The sequence below is a fragment of the Dromiciops gliroides genome, chromosome 1 (assembly GCF_019393635.1).
Source record: "Dromiciops gliroides isolate mDroGli1 chromosome 1, mDroGli1.pri, whole genome shotgun sequence".
Lineage (NCBI taxonomy): Eukaryota > Metazoa > Chordata > Mammalia > Microbiotheria > Microbiotheriidae > Dromiciops > Dromiciops gliroides.
Window position 1 is genome coordinate 3,930,084 of NC_057861.1, and position 23,664 is coordinate 3,953,747.

Consider the following 23,664-nt stretch of genomic DNA (forward strand, 5'->3'; position numbering starts at 1 on the left):
AGGAAGGAAGGAAGGAAGGAAGGAAGGAAGGAAGGAAGGAAGGAAGGAAGGAAGGAAGGAAGGAAGGAAGGAAGGAAGGAAGGAAGGAAGGAAGGAAGGAAGGAAGGAAGGAAGGAAGGAAGGAAGGAAGGAAGGAAGGAAGGAAGGAAGGAAGGAAGGAAGGAAGGAAGGAAGGAAGGAAGGAAGGAAGGAAGGAAGGAAGGAAGGAAGGAAGGAAGGAAGGAAGGAAGGAAGGAAGGAAGGAAGGAAGGAAGGAAGGAAGGAAGGAAGGAAGGAAGGAAGGAAGGAAGGAAGGAAGGAAGGAAGGAAGGAAGGAAGGAAGGAAGGAAGGAAGGAAGGAAGGAAGGAAGGAAGGAAGGAAGGAAGGAAGGAAGGAAGGAAGGAAGGAAGGAAGGAAGGAAGGAAGGAAGGAAGGAAGGAAGGAAGGAAGGAAGGAAGGAAGGAAGGAAGGAAGGAAGGAAGGAAGGAAGGAAGGAAGGAAGGAAGGAAGGAAGGAAGGAAGGAAGGAAGGAAGGAAGGAAGGAAGGAAGGAAGGAAGGAAGGAAGGAAGGAAGGAAGGAAGGAAGGAAGGAAGGAAGGAAGGAAGGAAGGAAGGAAGGCCGTGATGGAGGAAGCTAAAAGGGGTTAACAGATAACCTAAGACCTGAGCTCTAATCAACTGTAGCTAAAAAAACATAAACTAAGGCTTGAGGTCTTATCAACAGTTGCTAGAAGGGTTAACAGAGAAACTGTCATGGGGCGCAGAGCACCCCAGAATTTCTCTGGGGCACACCGAGGAATCTTCTCCTTGAGAAACTAAACCTGAGGACAGATAATGCCTAGAGAGATAAACTGAATCAAATCGGACTGAGCTAGCTTGGGATTCCTACTCTTCATTCTGATCTCCCTTACCCTGGGGAGATAAGTTTGGGTGTGGCTTCGGCCTTTGTGTTCTGAAGAGGGATCTGTAGCCACCCCTCACCCAATTCCTTTAGTCACTACCAGTGGGGGATGGTCCTCCACCCCTCACCCTATTCCCCCAGCTACCACCAGTGGGGGATGGTCCTCCCTCACTAAAGGAACTTTCCACAGGAAGATGGTCCACCCCCATCAGTCCTCTATAAAAGTACCTTCCGGTCTCCTGTTCGAGGAGATTTGGTACCTCTGAGCCATGTGCTTTATGCCAATCTCCCCATGAAAAGTCCAAGGATTTCTTTCATGGTTTCCCTCCCCCCACCCTTCCCTTCCCTTGTTCCTCAATAAACTATCACCTTATTCTAACTACATTTTGTGTGCAAGAGGGTGTAATTCTTTAAAGAGGAATTCCTAAGAACCCCAATCCCTAACCCAACGTGTACCTCATTTTCCCCCATATCAAAACTAAGATCTAAGTTTTTTATCAACAAGTAACCAACACTTTCAACAAAAGCCTAAGGAGACAGTAACCAGGTACCATTAATAGCCATTGATATTCCTAGATGACAGGAAACGGAGACTGTACCTAGAAACCAGATCTTAAAGAGATATTGTAAACAGAGAGACCTTTGGGGTCTGATAAATTTAATCATGTTTTAGGAACATGTGCAGAAGGACCAAATGTGTCCTTAGATTCACCTTATGATGTTTAAACCCCCCAAAACACACCCCCAGTGAAAAAGGTACCTGCCTCAGGGGACATGTTGGGACCCCAGGAATTCCAGAATAGGATGTGAACTTCCCACAAAGAGGAGATTAAGATAATGAGGAGATAACCTACTTTTCTCATGATAAATATAACCATCTTCATGTCCCTATGGGAGACACCTTTATCCTTTGAGTGGTTCTCCCTGTGGCCACCAGTCTTTTTTGTTTGTTTTTTGTTTGTTTTTGTTTTGTTTAGATCAGGGCAATGAGGGTTAAGTGACTTGCCCAGGGTCACACAACTAGTAAGTGTCAAGAGTCTGAGGCCTGATTTGAACTCAGGTCCTCCTGAATCCAGGGCCAGTGCTCTATCCACTGTGCCACCTAGCTGCCCCCGGCCACCAGTCTTTTAATAAAACTTAGAAACTGAATCTTGTAATTCTTTGGGATACCTCATGATCAGTTTGATGAATTAAATCCATCCCCACTTCAGAAGGGAAGGAGGAAGGAAGAAAGGAAGAAAGGAAGAGGAAGAGGAAGGAAGGAAGGAAGGAAGGGACAAGAGGGAAATAGGTGGTGGGGGTCCTTAGGTATTCCTCTTTAAAGAATTATGCCTCTTGCCCATAACCCAATTAGAATAAAATAGTCTTTTATTTGGGCACTGGAGAAAGTGACCAAGAGGGAAGTCAAAAACTTCTCCTTAAGGGGAGAGGAAGTGGCTTAGAAACATGATTTTCTAACTTACCTTTCTCCTCGGGAGGGAGGCCAAAGCCTTTACAGAGGATGGATGATGGGGGGGGGGGGGAAACAGATGGGGTGACCACCCAACCATAGAAAGTTCCCTTTGGGGGTGGGGAAAGATTCCTAAAAGTGAGTGAGTGAGTGTGTGTGTGTGTGTGTGTGTGTGTGTGTGTGTGTGTGTGTGTGTGTGTAGGGGGGAGCGTTTTTTTTGGAATGATAGTCAATGATGTGGGATGGCATTAATTGATCAGATGGATGGTGAGTCATCCCAAAAGAATTACAAGACTCAGTGACTTAGTTTACCAAGTTTTATTGCAATACTGTGTTGGGGCCAAATTTAATATGGGGAGAGTTAATTGGGTGGCTCGCCATAATATTGGGGTTCAGAAAATAATGAGGGACCTCTAGGTCCAAAGTTTCCTCCCCTTTTTTAGTTATTTCTCCCAGGTCAATAAGAAAGGAGCTTAACAGCCTCTTTTCCACAAACAAATCAGATTTTATCAATGGAAATAAAATATACAGCAAACGATGAAATTATTATAAAGTCAAGGACAAGGGAATAGAGAAAAAGAAAAATAGTTGAGCTCCCTAACTCTAGCAAAGGCCTATACAACCCCCAAACTTGCTTCCAGCTTGGCTAATTCAAAGAGCCATACTCGTTTTATTAACTCACCACCTGGGGTCCATAGCTTCAATAGGAAACAGCTGTGCAGTTGGCACTGCCAGGAAAAGCCCACAGGAGAAACCGACAGGCAAACCCCTCTCTAGTCTGCTCCCCAGAAGCTCACCAACAGGAAAAAGAGCAGCTCCCCTCAGTGAGCATTCCTTTCTACTTTTTTTCCCCTTCCCCAAAAGGGAGGTCCTTCAAGATGAATCGGACAGTGGTTCCCTTGCTGACATCAGCAGCCTAGATCACTCAGCACAGGCCAGGTGTGGCCCATATCCAATCATCCCTAGCCCTGGTTTCCCAAACAGTACTAGGTCATTTAGGTGGGACCCCTAGGTGTCTGCCAAATTCCATTATTTTACCACAACTGTGAGTGAACAGAGGGAGGGCACCATGGAGGTATCTCTCGAATAGGAAAAGAAAAGATAGTTATATTTATAGTACGGATAAATTGATTATCAGTCTCATTATAATAATCTCCACTTTAGGGAGGTACAGGGGAGGGTTTATCCTAATTTGGAGTTCCTGGGGTCCTAAGCCAACCCCTGAGGTAGGTACCTTTTTCCATGGAGGTAAGTTTTTGGGGTTTACACATCATAAGGTGAATCTGGGGACAAATTTGGCCTTTTCTGCACATGTTACCTTTTCATTCCCATGCCTAGCTTCAAAATATTTTCATTTATCAGTTAGAATTTCTATAGGCTGTCTCTTATGTCTTTTTTTTTAAGTGAGGCAATTGGGGTTAAGTGACTTGCCCAGGGTCACACAGCTAGTAAGTGTTAAGTGTTTGAGACCGGATTTGAACGCAGGTCCTCCTGACTCCAGGGCCGGTGCTCTATCCACTGTGCCATCTAGCTGCCCCTCTCTTATGTCTTTATTATAGTTAAGGTCTCTATGACCTGCCTCTTTATGTTCTTGTTATGGGTGGTGATTAATGTGAGTAACAAGAGCCTAGGCCCTGACTTGTATTAATGAAGGCCCAGGGCGGCTAGGTGGCACCTAGGTGGCAGTAGATAGAGCACAGGCCCTGGAGTCAGGAGTACCTGAGTTCAAATCCGGTCTCAGACACTTAACACTTACTAGCTGTGTGACCCTGGGCAAGTCACTTAACCCCAATTGCCTCACCAAAATAAATAAATAAATAAATAAAAATAAATGAAGGCCCAAGTCTTTAAGTTCTCCATTAATCCCTTTGGGAGCTGGGGCATGTAAGTTATAGCCCCTCTTGGAGCTCAGAGCTAAATGAGAGCTCAGGTCTTAGGTTTTTTCTGTTAACCCCTTTTAGCCTCTTCCATCAATTGTCCTGACCTCTGGAGTTATCTCTGTCTCCTAGCTCAGGTAGTAGCCACGCCTAACTGACTTTCTTGCTATAGAATTTAATCTCCCCCTACTTCTTAGGTGTATCCATCCTGATAGCTAGTTAGCCAGTTTAAACTTTAATAATAGTCCCAACCCCCATGTAAAAAGGAAAGAAGGAAGGAAGGAAGGAAGGAAAGTGAGTGGAATAGTGTGTCTTCCTCAGTAGGCAGGATACATCATTCAAGTCCTGGGGGCTTCTCCCCCCCCCCCCATCTCCACCATTCCTTCCTTTTCCTGCTGAGTTAACAGTTAACCAGTAGAGGATGCTCCTCTCAAATAAGAACAGACTACATTATTCAAGCCCTAAAGGCTTATCTCCTCCTCTCCCAAATTTTCCTTCCTTTCCCTGCTGGGTTAGCAGAAGTTTTCTGAAGTTAGATAACAAAGAATCATAAAATCTCAGGGTCTGGTTGTCCCACAGGGTGAGGGCGGCAGTGGCACCACAGTTGGGGGGGGGGGTCTACATGAGAGCAGACGCCTCCAATGAGGACAAACACAGTATCAAAGTTATTTACTGCACTGATGATAAACTAAAAGGCTACAAGCCAAAACTAAAATGGAGAGAAACTTGATGCACAACTTTTTGTTCAAATATGACTGTGCAGCCTCTGAGGCTGGGATGTAACAGTCTGGATGGATTCTCTGCTGTTTGTGCTAATTTTGGCCTGATAGTGAATACCAAGGAAACAGAGATTCTCCACCAGCCAGCACCACACCATCTGTGCATAGAACTATAAGTTGCAGCAAATGGAGACGTTCTGAATGTAGGCACATGCATTGCCAGAGCTAGCTCAGTATTTGGGAGGCTCCGAAGGAAATGGTGGGAGAAAAGAAGTATTAGGCTGCCCACCACCAAACTGAATGAAAGTCTATGGAGCCATTGTGCTGACCTCCTTGTTGTGTGCCCGTGAAACCTGGCCAGTCTACCATCACCATGCCAGGAAATGGAACTGCTTCCATGTGAATTGCCTTGGGAAGAGTCTGAAGATCACCTGGCAGGACAAGGTACCAGGCACTGAGGTCCTCTCTCAGCTAAACTGCCAACCATTCACACCCTCCTGCAGAGAGCGCAGCTCCAACAGACTGGCCGCATTGTTTGAATGTCAAATGTATATTTGCCTCAAAGACTGTTTTACAGAGAACTCACACAAGGCAGGTGCTCACATGGAGGCCAGAAGAAGCGGTACAAGGACACTCTCAAGGTCTCTATGGACAACTCTGGAACTGACTGTGGGATATGGGAGACACTGCCCCAGGACCGCCCGCCATGGTGTGACCTCATCAAAGAAGGTACTGTGCTCTATGAGCAAAGCAGAACTGCAGTAGCTCAAAAGAAATGTGAGATGTGCAAATTCAGAGGCATCTAAGCCAGATTTGAACTCAGGAAGGTAAATCTTCCAGACTCCAGGCCTGGCTCTGTAGCCACTGAATTGCCTACCAGCCCCTGAAAAAACAAAAGACAACGATAAAAATCTGTCCTAAAAACAATGATTAAGAAAAAACCTCCAGGGCAGCTAGGTGGTGCAGTGGATAGAGCACTGGTCCTGGAGTCAGGAGTACCTGAGTTCAAATTCGGCCTCAGACACTTAAACACTTACTAGCTGTGTGACCCTGGGCAAGTCACTTAACCCCAATTGCCTCACTAAAATTAAAAAAAAAAAAACAAAACTCCAGGGGCAGCTAGATGGCGCAGTGGATAGAGCACCGGACCTGGATTCAGGAGTACCTGAGTTCAAATCCGACCTCAGACACTTAACACTTGCTAGCTGTGTGACCCTGGGCAAGTCACTTAACCCCAATTGCCTCACTAAAAAAAAAAAAAAAGAAAGAAAGAAAAAACCTCCATAGCTTTGCTCATGTAGGAAAACAACCTAAAAGATGCCAACAATCTCCAGGCTAAATCCGGTGCCAGATAACATTGAAGTGGGGTTTTGTAAGAAAATGGGCTTTGCGTATAGTTTTACATGTCACAGTTTGCTTGATGACTCCAGAGTCAAAGGGCCTGATTTTAAATCTCTGAGGTTTACTACCCCATGACCATGGGCCTCAGTTTCCTTAGCTATAAAATGAGGGGCTGGAAAAAGTCTTTTTACATCAGCCCTTCTATTTAGTCTGATTACCATCATGCTGGGTTCCCCTGGTATCCCTCCCCTCTTTTCAGCTTCCTGTTGTGTGTTGTCTCATCCATTCGATTGTAAGACATCAGTAAGACAGCATAAACTCGATATGTACAAAACAGAACTCATTGTCGTTCTTTTTTTTTTTTTTTTGGTGAGGCAGTTGGGGTTAAGTGACTTGCCCAGGGTCACACAGCTACTAAGTGTCAAGTGTCTGAGGCTGGATTTGAACTCAGGTCCTCCTGAATCCAGGGCTGGTGCTCTATCCACTGCGTCACCTAGCTGCCCCTCATTGTCTTTTCCCTTAGAACCTCCCCTCCTCTGTAAAGGACACCTCCCTCCTCTACAACCAAGGAGTTAGCCTGGAGTCCTCCCTCTACCCATATCCAAGCTGGTGCCAAGACCTGTCAACTTCACCTCCACAACATCTTCTCTCCTCTGACACTACCCCCACTCTGGTGCAGGCCCTCATCATCTCACTCCTGCACTATTGCAATAGCCTGCCAGAGGGTCACCTGCCTCAAGTCTCTCCCCACTCCAGTTCATGCTCCATTCATCCACTAAAATGATTGTCCTAAAATGCAGGTTCAATCATCCCCTATACACACACCACTCAATAACCTCTCACCTTCAGCACCAATTATAAAATGCTCTGGTATTCAAAGCCCTTCATAAGCTGGACCCCTCCCTACTTTTCCAGGCTTCTTACACCTTCCTCCCTGATGCATACTCTTTGATTAAATGACATAGGCCTCCGGGCTCTTAATTCCAGTGCCTTCCTCTGTTAGTTATCTTCTATTTATTCTGTTTAGAGTTTGCTTTATATATATGTGCATGTTGTCTCCCCCATTAGATTATAAGCTTGTTAAGGGCAGGGTCTGTCTTTTACATCTTTTAATATCCCCAGTGTTTAGCACATAGTAGGCACTTATTTTTTTTTTATTTTTTATTTTTTTTAGTGAGGCAATTGGGGTTAAGTGACTTGCCCAGGGTCACACAGCTACTAAGTGTTAAGTGTCTGAGGCCGAATTTGAACTCAGGTACTTCTGACTCCAGGGCCGGTGCTCTACCGATTGCGCCATCTAGCTGCCCCAGGCACTTATTTTTGATATTGATGTTTTCTATGACTTGTTCTTTGACCAACCCATTCTTTAAGATTATTACTTAGTTCTTAATTTTGAATCCTGTCTTTTAACAGCTCTTTATTGAATATAATTATATTTCATTATGATCTATAAGATAGATGTTTAATATTTTTGTTTTCCTGCATTTACTTGAGGTTTTTTAAATGCCCTAATACATTGTCAGTTTTTGTAAAACTGTCATGTGCACCTGAGAAATAGATGTATTATTTTCTCTTTCCATTCAATAATCACTAGAGATCTATTATACCTAACTTTTCTAAAATTCAGTTCAGGTCCTTAAACTCGTTTTTGTTTTTGTTAGCTTTATTTAGATCTGAAAGGATAACCTGAAGTTCTCAGCTATAGCTTACTGAACTTTTCAATTCATATATAGATACTATATAAACATTCAAGTTTATTGTTATTCATTCACTATCTGTTGTGCCTTTTAGCAAAATGAATTTTCCGTTTCTTTTAATGAAGTGTCTTTTTGCTTTTGTCTTGTCTGAGATATGATTTCTACTCTCACTTTTTATTTCTGCTGAAGTAAAACAAGAGCAGAGTAGGATTTACTTCACCACTGTGCAAATCTTGATGTTTCAAGAGTTCTTTTAGACAAATAGTTTACTTTCCAATCCTTTCTGGGAACCTCTTCCTTTTTATTGGTGAATTCATCCCATTTACATTCACAGTTATGATCATTAATGGTTCATATCCTTCCAACCTATTCTCTTATATTTCCTTCTCTTTATTTCCTGCCCCTTCTTTAAGAATAAGATGAGAAAGGTATGTACCAAGGATATACCCTATCCCTTCTACCATTGCCCAAAATCCAAACACAGGTTCTTATCCTTCCTTTCTTTCTTATACTCCTTTTCAAGATCCACCCCATATGGTTAGAATGTAATTTGTTTATGACTAATAGCTCCCTTAACCTACTCTCCCTCTGATTCCACTCCACTCCCTTTTAGCAATCGAGGGACTCTGGGGAGTGGGGGGTGGGGTGTATTCTTCCATCCTTCCACTAATTCAGGTGAGATTTGCCCACTCCCTGGACGCCTTCCTTTTTGTGGATTTCCATCTTTCTGATTTCACACCCCACTTACACGATCTAATTCCCCACTTCCTTCTTTAATTGGGTTTGATAATCATCAGCACAGTGGTGCTCACTGAATCCATGGGAGCTGATGAGATCACCCAGTGACAGAGGATACAGGGAGAAGAGAAGGGGGCCCTGGTCGAGGCTGGATGAGGACGTAGCACAAGAGATGACACGTGGTCAGAGGAAACGGATATCGTGTCCAGTGAGTCTGGCTGGCATTTCTAGGGCGCTTGGAGTTGGCTATCTCATGTGCTGGCATCCGTCTTACCGGGACCACAACTGACAGATCAGAACCCACAACTCCATTGGATGTGGTTAGAGACCACTAAAAGGGGCAATCATGGAAGGCTTCCTGGAGAAGGCTGTCAGGCAGGTGGGGAGGGAGACCCGGGGGATGGAATGCCCGGGGGTGGAGAGCTGCGGTCTCTAAGCGCCACAGGGCATGCGCACAGGTAGCTCCTGGCCTCCCTGCCCCCTTTCCAGGGACCTTTCCTTGCGACAATCAGGCTGTGTCCGTGACGTCACTTCCGCCATAACAACCTTCCCGGCGCCGGAAGCTAGTCACTTCCGGGTTCCAGTTTTCATCAGCTGCTCGCGGATGTCATTGCTCCTCTGGCGCCTCCTTTGAGTGCGGGCTCCGGGTCAGCCCGGACCAGGGGAGACCCCACCAGGGACCGAGGTAGGGCCGGGCGAGTGCTGGGGTGCAAGAGGAGGCACGGCCTCAGGCACTGCGCCTCTCGGCTTCCCTCCCGTGGTGCCTGAACGCGGATGGGGGGGTAGGGAGGCCGACCCAGCTGCACCTGCGCACTTCCTCTCCTGCCTGGTCCGCCCTCTCCGCGTTCATTGGACAGCATAGGGGCGGGGCTAGAACGGTAGCCCAATCAGGACCGCCGCTGGCTCTCGCTTTGCCGGTCTTCTCTTGTGACCTCCCTCCGTCCCCGTGCTGCCCCAGGCGCTCCTCCCTTCCGAGATCTTCTTGCCCTCCGGCCCATATTCCCTCCACCCCCGACCCTGGTCCTGCCCCGCACCCAGGCCGTCCCAGCCTCCGGGGGTGTGCAGTGGAGGCTCGTCTGCAGGCCATCAACAAACACAAGCAACTTTGAAGCGCTTGCATCAGGGCAGCAAACGGTGCACACTCATGCGTTGTTGGTGGAGTTGTCGTCGCAGGCCCCGACATTCGGGAAAGTAGTCACGTCCACAAGCATTTATTAAAGGCTTGCTCTGAACTAGGCACTGTGCCATCTGGGAAGTGCTCCAAAGCAGATAAAAGAATTCATCACCTGGGGCAGAGGGGAGAGGGGCCCTGAGAATAGATAACATTGAATTGCACTTCACTTGTTCTATTTTGTTTTTTTTTTGTGTGGCAATTGTGGTTAAGTGACTTGCCTAGGGTCACACAGCTAGTAATTGTTAAGTGTCTGAGGCCAGATTTGAACTCAGGTCCTCCTGAATCTAGGGCTGGTGCTCTATCCACTGCGCCTCCTAGCTGCCCCCTCTTTTCTTTTTTTATGTTGTAAGGGTGGGTGCTGTTATTCTCCATGCTTTGCATATAAAGCTGAGGCTGAGAGGTCCCACAGCTGAGGCAGGACTTGAACTCAGGGCTTCCTGCTTCCAAAGCCCATTGCTTAGTGATTCCTGGCACCTAGCTGCTCCCAGGGGTTCACAGATAAGGACTGGGTATAGACCATGTAAGCAGTAATTGAGGTGGGGCTCTGACAATTGGGGCATCGGACTCCAAGGGGCAGAGATGAGGAAGAGCATTGCAGGCATGGGTGAAGGCCTGGGGTCCTCAGGGAGCATGTGGGGTCCAAACTGGAGGCAACATATGGGGAACCCCTGTGGCAGCTTCTTGAATGAAGGTCCCATGGGGCCAGACCTAAGCACCCAAAGTGCTAGTTCAGTCATTTTTCTGGGGAGTCAGGGAGGGCAGAGACCAGATGCAGGGAGAGCAGTTCACAGACTGTTGGAAGGGACGAGGTCCTAAGCTCTAGTGTTTGGACTGGAGAAAAGGGGATGAATGAGGTGGCGTGGCCCTGTGGACCCCCCAGCCCATCCTTGTCCTCTCCAGAATATGCTGCCCTGAACTCTTGGCTGGAGCTCGTCAACAAGCCATCATACCATCATGAGACTCATGTGAAAAGAATGAGAAATGGACCAGACGGGAACCCAACAGTTCTCCCAACCCTACAGGACAAAGGGAGGAGGAGATTCCAGGAAGGAGCAGTGATGTGGGAGGGGGAACAGTGCAGCAAAATAACGAGACCACCCCCCAGAGGGAGGAGCAAGAGGAAGGCCAAAGCTTCCTTTTCTCTTGGGAACCACAGGACCATGAAGATAGGAGGGTCTGCTTATCTGCACAAGCACCATCCCAGCCTGGCACAGACTGGCTGGTACCTGTCCTGCCTCCCAAGGACACACAGGGAGTGCGGCCTGGGGTGCAAACAGCAAGTTGTGTCAACTTGGGGGAGCTTCGTCCTGGACACATCTGGGGCCTCCTGCATGCTCTGGGTCTGGTGGTTCTGGGAAATATGGCCACTGAAAAGAGAAATCCAGGGGAGCCCTTTCCAGGCTGCCACAGCTCATCAGCCCCAGAGCCCCCCTGTCTTTTACACTGCACTTGGCACATTTCTCCTCCCCTTCCCTATTCTTTCCCTTCCCCAAGTCCCCCCTCTTCTTCCCCACCTGTGGTCTCCTCCAGCCCCAGTCTTTCTTTTTCCTCTTCTTTTTCTTCACTTCTGACTCATGTTTGTCTTTCTTTCTCTCCCTGCCTTCCTCTTTCTGCCTCTCATCATCCTCCTCATGCCTTCTACCCCAGCGGTTCTTACCTAGAGACCTTTGAACTTGTGTTTTGCCAGGGAATTTTTTGTTTGTTTGTTTTGTTTTGTTTTGTTTTTTGTGAGGCAGTTGGGGTTAAGTAACTTGCCCAGGGTCACACAGCTACTAAGTGTCAAGTGTCTGAGGCCATATTTGAACTCAGGTCCTCCTGAATCCAGGGCTGGTGCTCTATCCACTGTGCCACCTAGCTGCCCCTGGGGGGGAATGTTAATATGGGATTGTTCTGTATATTTGAATTTCTTTGTAATCCTATGAGTTTTATTCATTTTAAAATATCCTGAGAACTGGTCCCCAGGCTTCATTGGAAGGCCAGAAGGATGCAGAAAACCAAAAAGGCTGAGAACCCCTGTTCTTCCCCCTCAGATCCGTCCTGTGCAGCTGCCCAAGTGGTCTCCCCAAAGTCCAGGCAGCAGCCCATCAGTCACCAACTGAAAGTTTGCTGTGACTTCCTGTGGTCTCTAGGGCAATGTCTAGACTCCTCTTGACGTTGATTCCCCACCCCTCCCTCCCCCCCAAATCTGGCTCCAATCTTCATTTCCCATGACTCTCCTTACCTACTCTCCATCCCAGCTTCATTCCTTATTCCTGTTTGTGGAATGGAATGGTTGCACTAGTCCATGAGCTGCCTCTAATCTCTCTCTAACCAGGATTTCCAGGCCAGGAGTCTAAACAAGGCTGGATCAATTCCTCAAATGTCTGCTTTTTGCTCCCCAGGGCTGACGGCTGAGGAGTCTCTGTTCCCCCAAAGGTGAAAGCACTGAGCAAAGCCATGGCCCTTGTCCTCCTGCCTCCTGTGGTTCACCAGGTAAGCGGGAGTTGTTTTTGCTTTTTCTGAAATTAATACCTTCGATCTCCAGTTAGGAAGGTGTTTCCTTCCCATATCCTCTGACCCAAGAAATGGGGCCCATCAGGAACCAGGCCAAGGTGGTGCTTTAGAGATCTTATGCCTGGTCCCCACCTTTTTCAGAGGAGAAGGCTGAGACCTAGGAAGGGGAAGTGACTTATCCACTGTCCTAAGCCACCGAGCCAGCACCTCTGTAAAGAATTAATTGTTATTTAAAGTTTTTATGACCCCATCCTTTGGCCTGGGGCTCAGGCATCGAACCACCACAATGGCACAGTGCTCCACCCACTGGTTGTAGCCTGGCAAAATTATAATGACTGGGGGACAGCTAGATGGCGCAGTGGTTAAAGCGCTGGCCCTAGATTCAGGAGTACCTGATTTCAAATCCGGCCTCAGACACTTGACATTTAGTGACCTTGGGCAAGTCACTTAACCCCCATTGCCCTGCCAAAAAAACCAAAACAACCAAAAAAAATTCTAATGACTGGAAGCCCAGTGAGGGCAGTCATGTGACTGTCAGTCAGGGTTGCCAGTCAGTTGGCTTGGGGTTGTGTGTGGTCAGGCTGGGATCTGCTGGGAAGGAGAAGGAAGGAGTTTCACCATTCTAGCTTGAAGCTGGAAAGCGACAGGACACAGCTGATCCCGCAGCTGATCCCTGGGCGGTGGTATTATTCAGGTTGTATCATTTCCCTTCCCCCATTTTTTTCCTTTCCCTTGATTCTACTGATCTTGCTTGTGTTTTTAAGTTTGTTCTTGTTAGTAAACCCTGTGCTGTTTTTGAAAGAGGCTGTTAATCTCCTTCCTTGCCTCAATATTGCTGCAAGCTGCCTAACTAACACTCCCCAATTAAAATTTGGCCCCTACACCTCTATACTGTGATGCTTCCCTAGGGGATGTTTTCTCCTTACCTGCTGTTCCTGCCTTCCCTTCTCCATCCTTTGTCAAAGGATTCAGTGCCACCCCATGGCCTGGCCTGAGCTGGCTGCTGAGAGAGATGTCGCAAATGCCTGGTGACAGGGGAAAAAATATATATATATATATATTTATATCCCTTGGAGATTTAAAATCTGACTCCCAGAAGCCTGTTGGTGATCACAAGAAATAATATCCCCATTTTGTAGATGAAGAAACTGAGTATCAGAGGGGAGAAGTTCTGTGCTGAGGAGTGTCCTGATAGTAAGTCCTGGAGCCAGGACTCCAAAGGGGAGAAGAAGCTTCTAGAATATCAGGGCAATTTTCCCTTACAATTTCTTGGAAGATGATGTAAATTCCCACTTAGGCTACAGTAGGCGTTCACTAAGTATTGGCCAGACCTTGTGAGCCGCACCACTTCAAAGTCCTCCCAGGCCCATGGGCCACATGGGTCTCAGGGGGTTCCCACAAGTGTATCTGCTGTTTCAGGCATCCATGACATTCAGAGACGTGGCCGTGGTCTTCACCCAGGAGGAGTGGGGGCACCTGCGCCCTTCCCAGAAGGAGCTGTACAGGGACGTGATGCTGGAGAACTACCGGAACCTGGTCTACCTGGGTGAGGATGGCTCCCCTGAGCCTCGGGATCTGCCCTTTCAGAGGGCTTTACTTCCTTCTTGACTACGTGGTGGGGGTCGTGGCGAGTGCTTTGGGTTTGGGGATTGGGCAACATTGGCATGGACAGTTCCCTCTGCTCTGTCTTTCTGACTTGGGCTGGTTCACCCCTCCCTAGGCATCCCAGTGGCCCCACTCCTGGGGACTCACCATGTTGGTACCTAGCTTTGTGCACACACCCAATCACCTTTTGCCTTTTTGCATCCTCAAACTCCAGGCTCCCTCAGCCTCCCCCCCTCCCCAGCAGCAGGGACTAGAGGCATCTACCACCATGTCTGGCTCTTGTGAGTGCACTTCTAGAAGCTCCCTGGACCCCAGTGAGAGGATTTCTGCGGCTGGCAACAGGCAGTTGTGTGGTCCCAGAGGCTGGGCCTCCTGCAGTCTCTGTTTCCTTGGGTCAAAGATCCTCCCCCAAAGTCTCAGGGCAGCTGCCAGCAGATGTGAAGCTCCCCATCCCCTGGGTCAGGAGAATGAATTTTCATTCTTGGTCCAGATTGACCCAGTGACCCATTGCCCCAGACTTCCTAGGAAGGAGATTCCATGTCCTTCAGGGTCCATCGTCCCACCCTCTGGGATCCCTCGTGGGTATCCCCAAAGAGGAAGGGGCAGGGGTTCTGGCTGGGGTGTCTCTCTGAAGGCAGCACTTTCCCATTTCCATGAGCAGGACTGACAGCCTCCAAACCAGAGGTGATTTACCAGCTGGAGCACACGGAAGGTCCTTGGGCGCCTGAGGGAGAGGCCCCAGCAGCCAGCTGTCCAGGTGAGTGAGGGAAAGCCAGGTAGGTTGGTCCTTACAGATGATGTCCCAGCCGGGCATTCTGGGGGTGGTGCTTTTACACCATTGGGCAGCTCAAAGCTCCCCCAGACCTGTAGAGAAGAACTGAGGGAGGGGCTGGGGTAGAGCCTCACTGCCCCTCACCCCACCATGGGCCTGCCATCTCCCCACACGCAGGACCTCTAGGACAGGGCTGACCATGGCATTCCCCTCTGCTCAGGAACCTCTACTGGCTCCCTGTTGCCTCTAGGGAACAGTGCACATCCCTCTGCTGGGCATTGGAAGCCCTTCCCAGAAGGCTCCAGCCTTCCTCTCCAGGCCAGTTACCCATCACCCACTCTCAGGCTTGGCCCTGTGCTCCAGGCAGCTTGGCCTCTTTCCTGGTCCCTATCCCAGGAGAGTCCATCATTGGCTGGGATTCCCCTCCTCCTGACCTCTGCCTCTTGGAAGCCCTTCAAGGCTCAGCCTCAGGGCCCCCTCCCTCAGGAACATTTCCCAGATTCCCCTCCTCCATCCCATTCATCTTGGGGTTATCTTGGGTTTGCTTTATGTAGTTTGTCTATGTGTGTGTGTTGCCTGGGAGCTCCCAAGGGTAGGAACCACCTCGCTCTTTGTAGGTATAGCCCTGTGCATCGCCAGCTCTAGCACAGTATAAGCACTGCAGAAATGCTTGTGATTGAACTGAATTCTGTGTCCCTCCAGTCTCACAGAGAGATGTTCCCTCAGTTCTCCCCTTTTCCTTTGAGGTCACCTCACCCCCAGCAACCATTAGCCTGCTCTACCTCCCTTGACCAGTTGCATTCGTTATGTCATTTTAAAAAATAACTTTTTTTGGGGGGTGGGGCAGTGGGGGTTAAGTGACTTGCCCAGGGTCACACAGCTAGTAAGTGTCAAGTGTCTGAAGCCAGATTTGAATTCAGATCCTTCTGAATCCAGGGTGGGGTGCTTTATCTACTGTGCCACCTAGCTGCCCCATGAAAAATAACTTTTTAGTGATTTATTAAGCCCTTATCAAGGATCCTTTATGTGCCAGGCCCTGCAACAAGCTCTGGGGATACAAATACAAAAGATGCACCAGTTCCTGGCCTCAGGAAGAGTACGGTCCCTTGGGGAGACGTACAGAGAAATACAGACACACAATAAACACAGAGGGCAGGGAGGGAAGCATAGCGATTGGGGTGATCAGGAAGGACATGGTGTGGGCTCTGCCACAGCTGCCTCTTGGAGGGGGGAAGGCATGTGTGAGGATGGGGAGGATGTGCCAGACACGGGAGTCCCGGGATCTCCTGTGGGGGCAGGGCACAGGGACAGGGTATCCTGTGCATGCAGAGAGGGGCAGGGGCAGGCATAATTGGGTTTAATTTGATTTGGGGCTTAGGGTGATCAATCAAGAATTGAAGAGCTAAACATCAGTACAAGTCCTGAAACTTATTCATGTTTATACATTAATTTCAGTGCTAGAGTTCATCAGGATTTTTTTTTTGTCCCTTCTTTCCCAACTCCTCTCCTGTTTTATGGGCTGTTTTGTATGTTCTGTTCACCTGGTTGTGCTTTGCATGATTCTTTAAAGATCTTTCCACATTCTTTTATTCCTCATGTCTTATTGGTGTTGTGGTATTCGATTACCTTTTTCATCAATAATCCAGACTCATTCTATCATCTGTATAGGGAAGTCACAATGTGGGAACTCCATCCATCAGTGCAGATTGGCCACCCCTTCTTAACCTGGGGTCTTAAAGGGTAAGTGACTTGTCCAGGGTCACACAGCTACCAGGTGTCAGAGGCTAGATTTGAACCCAGGTCTTCCTGACTCAAAGGCTCACCCTCTGTAGCTAATGTGCTACCCTGGCTCTTATTCCTCCTACCCTAGCACTATAAAACGAATTTCATTACATTGATTTAACCATTTCCTTATTCTTACACAGTTAGGTTGCTTCACAGTTTTTGCAGTTAACAGTGATGCTGCTGTCAAAATCTTGGGATAGCTGGTCATTTTTGGTTTTGGTAACTTTTTCACAATGTATCCCGCCCCCCCTCCCCCAAAAAAAATAAAATAAAAGTATTGGGTCTAAGCATGTGATTTTTTTTGTAGTGTACTGTGTATTGTCTGGCTGAGCTACAAAGAAGACTGACCATGTGTACGATCACTCTGCCACAAGTGACTGCTTGTTTCTCCTTAACCCTGACAATGGAGTCATGGTACTTTTCATAGTGGGGGAGAGGGGATGTAAATGGTCTGACTTGAGATGTTTTATTTTACATCTCTTCGACTAATAGTGAGACAGAATCTTTATCAAGGGGCTCTCAACAATTTGTTTCTTCTTTTGAAAATTGTTCATCTTCTTTAATCATTTGTCCTTTGTGGCCTGGGAGTTATCTTCATACATTTTTTATAATTCCTTATAGCCTGCTAGCTGTGTGAGCATGGGCAAGCGCCTTAACCTCTGTATTCCTCTGGCAACTCTAACAGGAAGTTTTAGACAGGTTGTAATCTGCATTGATCTGTGGTTCTTCCCCTGGGGTCAGTCACTCAATGGACTTGTTCTTTTAATATTTTGATGACTGTATTTCATTACATTTGGTTTGCTTTGTGATCCTCTGCATTTTACTTTATGCTTTCAAAACCATTATTATCCTGAGAAGGGGTCCATAGGCTTCCTCAGACTGTCCTAGGGGTCACTGACCCCCGAAAGGTTCAAGACCCTTGGCATTGAGTGAAATTCTGCACTGAAAAAAATCACATGCCCACAACACAAGGGGTGTTGTCGATTTCAGATGTGAAGTTCATATGTCATATGGGCATCAGCATTTACCTTTAATTTTGGTGGAGTATTGTGTTTTACCAGAATGTTTCATTTTAATGTAATCAATTCTCTTTCTTGTCCCCAGCACTGAGAAGTCTTCCCCTTTCCACAGCTGACCATCCCCTTTCTTTTTCGTTTGTACGTTAATAAGACAAAAACTTATATGCCCTGTTTTCTTCTACATTCCCAGGTGATCTCTTTATTCTGTGTATTTCTTAGGGTTCTGTAACTGGGGGAAGCAGGTTTTTATCTAGTTGTAGGCTTTCTTCCTATTACAACAGGTCTTCCCTTATTCCTTTTTGTCCTTAAATGACGGAGGTGGCCAGTAAATCTTGCGTATGCCAGCATGTATTCAACCATAATCAAACCCCAGCATGTGAGGGTTGTTTTCAGCCTTTGGCTATTTCAAATAAAGTTGCTGTGAATCTTTTTGTAGTAAAAGTTGTTTTCTTTCTGTAATATCCTTTCCCTCTAATCTTGTTAGGAGGATCACTGCAGGAAAGGGTCTGGTTATGTACACTCTGTAGTGCTGGCTGAATATTGTCATGATACTTTGCAGAAAGGGGGCGCTCATTCATTCAGTCAATCAGTCAGCATTTATTCGGCACCATTCTGTGCTAACTGCTGGGGATACAAGAAGAGCAAAAAGCAACCCTCTCCCATCCCCAGCTATTGGAATAGTCCAGGTGTGAGGTGTTAAAAGTCTATACCAGGGTGGGGGCAGTGTCAGAGAGAAGGAGTCTTACTGGGGGAGAGGCTGCGAAGGTGAAATCTACAAAAACATTGCTGAGGTGAAATTGACAGGCCTTGGCAACACCTTGGTGCAGGTTGAGAGGTGGGGAGGAGTCTAGGGTGACTCCAAGATTGTGAGCCCAAGGGACTGTGAAGGGGGTGTTGCCCTCCACAGTAACAGGAAAGGCAGGAGTGGGGAGGGTTTTCCATACCTAGTTCTCCAAAGTTCCACCAACAATTCATTTCACCTCTTTGGAAAAAGCAACATTCCTTTTGCCAAATAAATGAGTAGGAAGTGGTGTCTCATTTAACTTGACAAAGCATTTCTTTGATTATTAGAGAGTTTGGACAGCTTTTCAGATGCTACTAATTGACAGAGTTTTGACCATTTGTCCTTTTCGCAGGCAGAATTTAAAATAATGTCAGTTTCTTATAGGTTCTGAACGCCAGATTTTTAGCAGAAATAATTATTACAGATTTTTCTTTCCCTGAATATGTTCCTTTTCTTTTTCTGGGTTCTTGCTTTTTTTGCTAAAGGGAAAAGAAAAAACACCTTTGATTCTATAAAAATTGATAAATGTATAAGGATTCCCTTCTTAATAATTATAGTACACATATAATTTTTGTTTTAAAGTCTTTACCATGTACTTTCTATTCTCTTATAATTTGTTTATTGACCCATTGGCAACTTTGCATAACATACAATGTGAGGTATGAATATATCTCAGTGATTCTAACATAACTATATAATTTTATAACTAATCTTACTGAGTAAAATCTTATGTCTTGCATTCTCATTCAGATTATCTTTTCTGTCCATTGATATCTTTTCCAAATACCAGATCATTTTGGATAATGAAATTGCTCCATAGAGTTATTTGAGATACAGACATGTAAGTCCTTTTCTCCTTTTCCCATCTTCCAGCTAACCCCTCAGTGTTCTTGACCATTTCTCCTTCCACATCCATTTTTGTTATTTCTATTAAGAGACACTTTTTGTTTATGTCATTTTTATTAAAAAAAACTTTGATTTGGTTGGTAGCGTCTGACATCTAAAAATGGATTCTGTAGTGGTTCTGTTTTCCTCAACTGGCTTGAGAGACTTTATCAGAACCTGGATTAACTAGATGTAAGGCCTTCGCCAGATCTCTGAGCCTAGTAACCATAGCTGAGATGAAAGGACGGTTGGGGCGTGATGTCTCCCATCATGTGGCTTCCAGTCTCCACAGTGCTCAGGTTGCTGTTAATTGGCTCTGCCTTTTTCTCTAGCCCTCCCTTTAACAGGTTTTAGAAACTTTGCAGGAGACAGTCAAACTCCCTGTCTTATAGAAGGATGTGAATTCCATTTTGTTGTTGTTGTTCTTGTTAAAAATAAGCATGTTTCAGGGCAGCTAGATGGCACAGTAGGTAGAGCACCAGCCCTGGATTCAGGAGTACCTGAGTTCAAATCCGGCTTCAGACACTTAACACTTACTGGCTGTGTGACCCTGGGCAAGTCACTTATCCCCAATTGCCTCACCTAAAAAAACAAAAAACAAAAACAAAATAAGCACGTTTATCCTTGCTCAGGCTTGTGCTGCTCTGTTCCCCATAATCTTTAGAAATCACTGCCAGGGTCTCTTCAGAGCATCCTATTAGCCTTTTCATTGGTACCCTGGAATGGATGTCATGGATCCCTGAAGAAAGGACCATAGCTTTAGACGTGGAAGAGAACTTAAGAGTCATATAGTTTGATTCTTTCATTTTGCAGATAAGGAAATGGATCCAGAACGGTTAAGTGACTTGCTTGGGATCATAGAAATAACAAATGGTAGGGCCAGGATTTGAACCCAGATCTTCCAGCATCTAATCCAGAAAGTCATGTAGCCTCTTTTGGGCTCAGTTTCCTCACCTACAACATGAGAAGGTTGGATTAGATAATCACTGTTTTCTCTGTGCCATTATGTGACAGAACAGCTTCAGGGGTGCAGATATCTATGCTTTATGGGTTTTTGTTGTTGGTGGTTTTTGGTGGGGCAATGAGGGTTAAATGACTTGCCCAGGGTCTCACAGCTAGTACATGTCAAGTGTCTGAGAACAGATTGGAACTCAGGGCTGGTGCTTTATCCACTGCACCACCTGGCTACCCTATATCTGTGCTTTATGTTGAGCTGAAAGTAGACTGATTGTAGATTCCACCAGCTGGTCGCAGGACTGTTCTTGACAGTGACACAACACTATCCAAGTTTACCGTGGTGTCTTGGGTGCCATCATGGAAGTGGAAATTTGGACCTGGCTACCTCTCCGTATGTATCCTTAGGGGAAGCATGAAGTGACTGTGAGCCTTTGTTTTCTCATTTGAAAGGCAGAATGACTGATCTGTCCACTGTCACCAGGTTGTTTTGAGGAGCAGGGTGAAAACTGCAGTCACATCTGTTCTGTGTTTTCAGGTTTGACTGTGATTACAGAAGATAGGGTTACATATACTCTATGAGGATCGGGGAATATTTATCTTTTTAATTTCTTTCAGGTTTTGAGACTAGGCCTGAAACCACACAGTCATTTCTGGCACAGGGTCTGTCTATGGAAATATCATCCCATGAAAAATTTCTAACAGCTGATCCTTACACCTGCCCATTGGGAGAAGGCTTGGAATGTGATCCTTGGCTAGAGAGGCAATGGAGCAATGAGGGAGAGGAACCTTGTGAATATAATGAAGGTGGAAAGGCCTTCTTTGGGCATAGAAGACTTACTGAATGTCTGAAGATTCCTGCCACAGAGACTTATGAATATAAGCAATGTGGGAAAGCCTTTCATCAGAGGTTGGGACTTAGTGACCATCAGAGAATTCATACTGGAGAAAAGCCTTATATGTGTACTCAATGTGGGAAATCCTTTAGCTGCAAGTCAACACTTACTTCCCATTTCCGAGTTCATATTGGTGACCGACCTTATGAATGTGATGTTTGTGGGAAGGCCTTCCATCAGAGGTCAGGACTTATTGAACATCGGAGAATTCATACAGGAGAAAAGCCTTATGAGTGTAAAGAGTGTGGGAAGGCTTTCCGACAAAATGCACACCTTACTGGCCATCTGAAAATCCACACTCGAGAGAAGCCTTATGCTTGTACAAAATGTGGGAAATCCTTCAGCTGCAAGTCAACCCTGACTTCCCATAACAAACTTCATATTGGTGACAGACCTTATGGATGTAATGTTTGTGGGAAGGCCTTTCATCAGAGGTCAGGGCTTGCCGAACATCAGAAAATTCATACTGGAGAGAAGCCTTATGAATGTAAAGAGTGTGGGAAGGCCTTCCGACAGCATGTACACCTAACTTCCCATCAGAAAATTCACATTAGAGAGAATGCTATTTTATGTACCATATGTGGGAAGTCTTTCACCTGCAAGTCAACCCTGACTTCCCATTACAAAATTCACTCTGGTGATAGACCTTATCCGTGTAATGAATGTGAGAAGGCTTTCCATCACAGAGCAGACCTTATTAGACATCAGAGGATTCATACTGGAGAAAAGCCTTATGAATGTAAGGAATGTGGGAAAGCCTTCCATCAACTTACACAACTTACTCGACATGAAAGGATTCATACTGGAGAAAAACCTTTCGAATGTACTAAATGTGGCAAATTTTTCAACTGCAACTCATACCTCATTTCTCATTATAGAATTCATATTGATGACAGACCTTATGAATGCAAGGAATGTGGGAAGGCCTTCCGACGAAGCACACAGCTTACCCGACATCAGAGAATTCACACTGGAGAGAAGCCTTTTGAATGTAATGAATGTGGGAAGGCCTTCTATCGGAAGTCAGGACTTATTGGACATCAGAAAATTCATACTCGAGAGAAACCTTATGGAATATAACCAATGTGTAAATGCCTTCTGCCAGAAGGTAGTACTTACTTGATTTCCAAGAATTTACAGTAGACATTATGAACACACCTTGTGGTTGTAAAGTTTGAAGGCTTTTCTCAAGAGCAAGAAGTTTGCTCAACACAAAGGGTTTACACTGGAAAGAAGCTTTGTGAATGTAGTCTTAGCATGTATCAGGAGTTGAGCTGGACCATACTCTTCACTGAAAAAAATTTGAATTCAAACTAAAAGTGAACTCAAAAGATAAAGAAAGCCCCGAGTAAATGTAAAATTATAGACCTTCCTTCCCCAGTATTTGTGACAAAGCAAACAATGTATCATCATATCGCAAACATTGTAATAACCACAAAGTTACTGTTTTTGCCTGATTCCTGTGGAGCCATGTCACTCAAAAAACCTTTGTTTTGAAAGTCAAGGACAAGTGGCTTTATTTTTAAGCTTTAGGTAGACATTAAAACACATTTTCAGAGAGGGTCTGGAAGCATTTACCCATATTTCTAACTAGCATTGAAATTTTCAAGGGTGGACTTGGGGCTTTTGCAAACAAGTAAGGTTAGTAGGCAATTGGGAAACTGTAGTAAATTTTTCTGGTAAAGGGTAGTTATCTAAGATACATACATAGGTAATTGATATAAATTTTTAGGTATAAAGAATTATTCTCCAATAGATAAATGGTCAAAGGATATGAACAGGCAGTTCTCAAATGAAGAAAGACAAGCTGTCTATAACAAAATGGAAAAAAAAATGCTCTGAAATCTGAATAAAAACAACTCTGAGGTTTCCTTTTGTACCCATCAGATTGCAGAGATGACCCCCCCCCCTCCAAAAAAGGAAAATAACAATTGTTGATCCAGTTGTCAGTGAACAGGCTTATTAACACACTATTGGTGGTGCTTTTAATTGATCCAAATACTCTCTGGAAGGCAATTCAATCACCAAAAGTCGCTAAATTTGCATACCTTTTGACTTATATGCTCAAAGAGTCAGTCAGTAAATATTAAGCACTGTGCTAAACACTAAGATCTAAGCAAGAAGGAATGGACTCATGCATCCAAAATTAAGTGTAGCAGCTGTATTTTGTCATTGTAGCAAAAGAACTGGAAACAAAGTGAATGCCCAATATTTCTGGAGTGGCTGAACAAATTTTGGCATATGAATACAATGGAATATTATTGCATTATAAGGAATGACAGATAGAGTCAGAGAAACCCGGGAAGATTTGTATGAACTGATGAAGAGTGGAGTGAGCAGAATCAGGAGAACAATTTATACAATGACTACCACATTGTAGGGGGAAAGGAACTATGATTAATGCAATAACCAATCATGACTCCAGAAGACTGGTGATATGTCATGGTTCCCACATCTTGGCAGAGAGATAGTGCACTAGGTGTGCAGAACAAGATATATGTTTTCAAATAGCCAATATATGGATCTATTTCCCTGACAATATTTGTTTATTAAAGGGGAGGGCTTATAGTGGAAGGCAGTGGGTGAGGGGGATT

At 45.7% G+C, this 23,664-nt stretch overlaps 1 protein-coding gene across 1 annotated transcript; it reads left to right on the forward strand.

The window, feature by feature from the left end:
- The first annotated feature begins 9,276 nt into the window (after positions 1-9,276).
- LOC122750889 (zinc finger protein OZF-like) lies at positions 9,277-23,086 on the forward strand. The gene is made up of 5 exons (XM_043997796.1): positions 9,277-9,388; positions 12,259-12,349; positions 13,790-13,916; positions 14,637-14,732; positions 20,793-23,086. The coding sequence occupies exons 2-5, from the start codon at positions 12,314-12,316 to the stop codon at positions 22,148-22,150; spliced, it is 1,617 nt and encodes a 538-aa protein (XP_043853731.1). The 5' UTR covers positions 9,277-9,388; positions 12,259-12,313; the 3' UTR covers positions 22,151-23,086.
- The last annotated feature ends 578 nt before the right edge of the window (positions 23,087-23,664 follow it).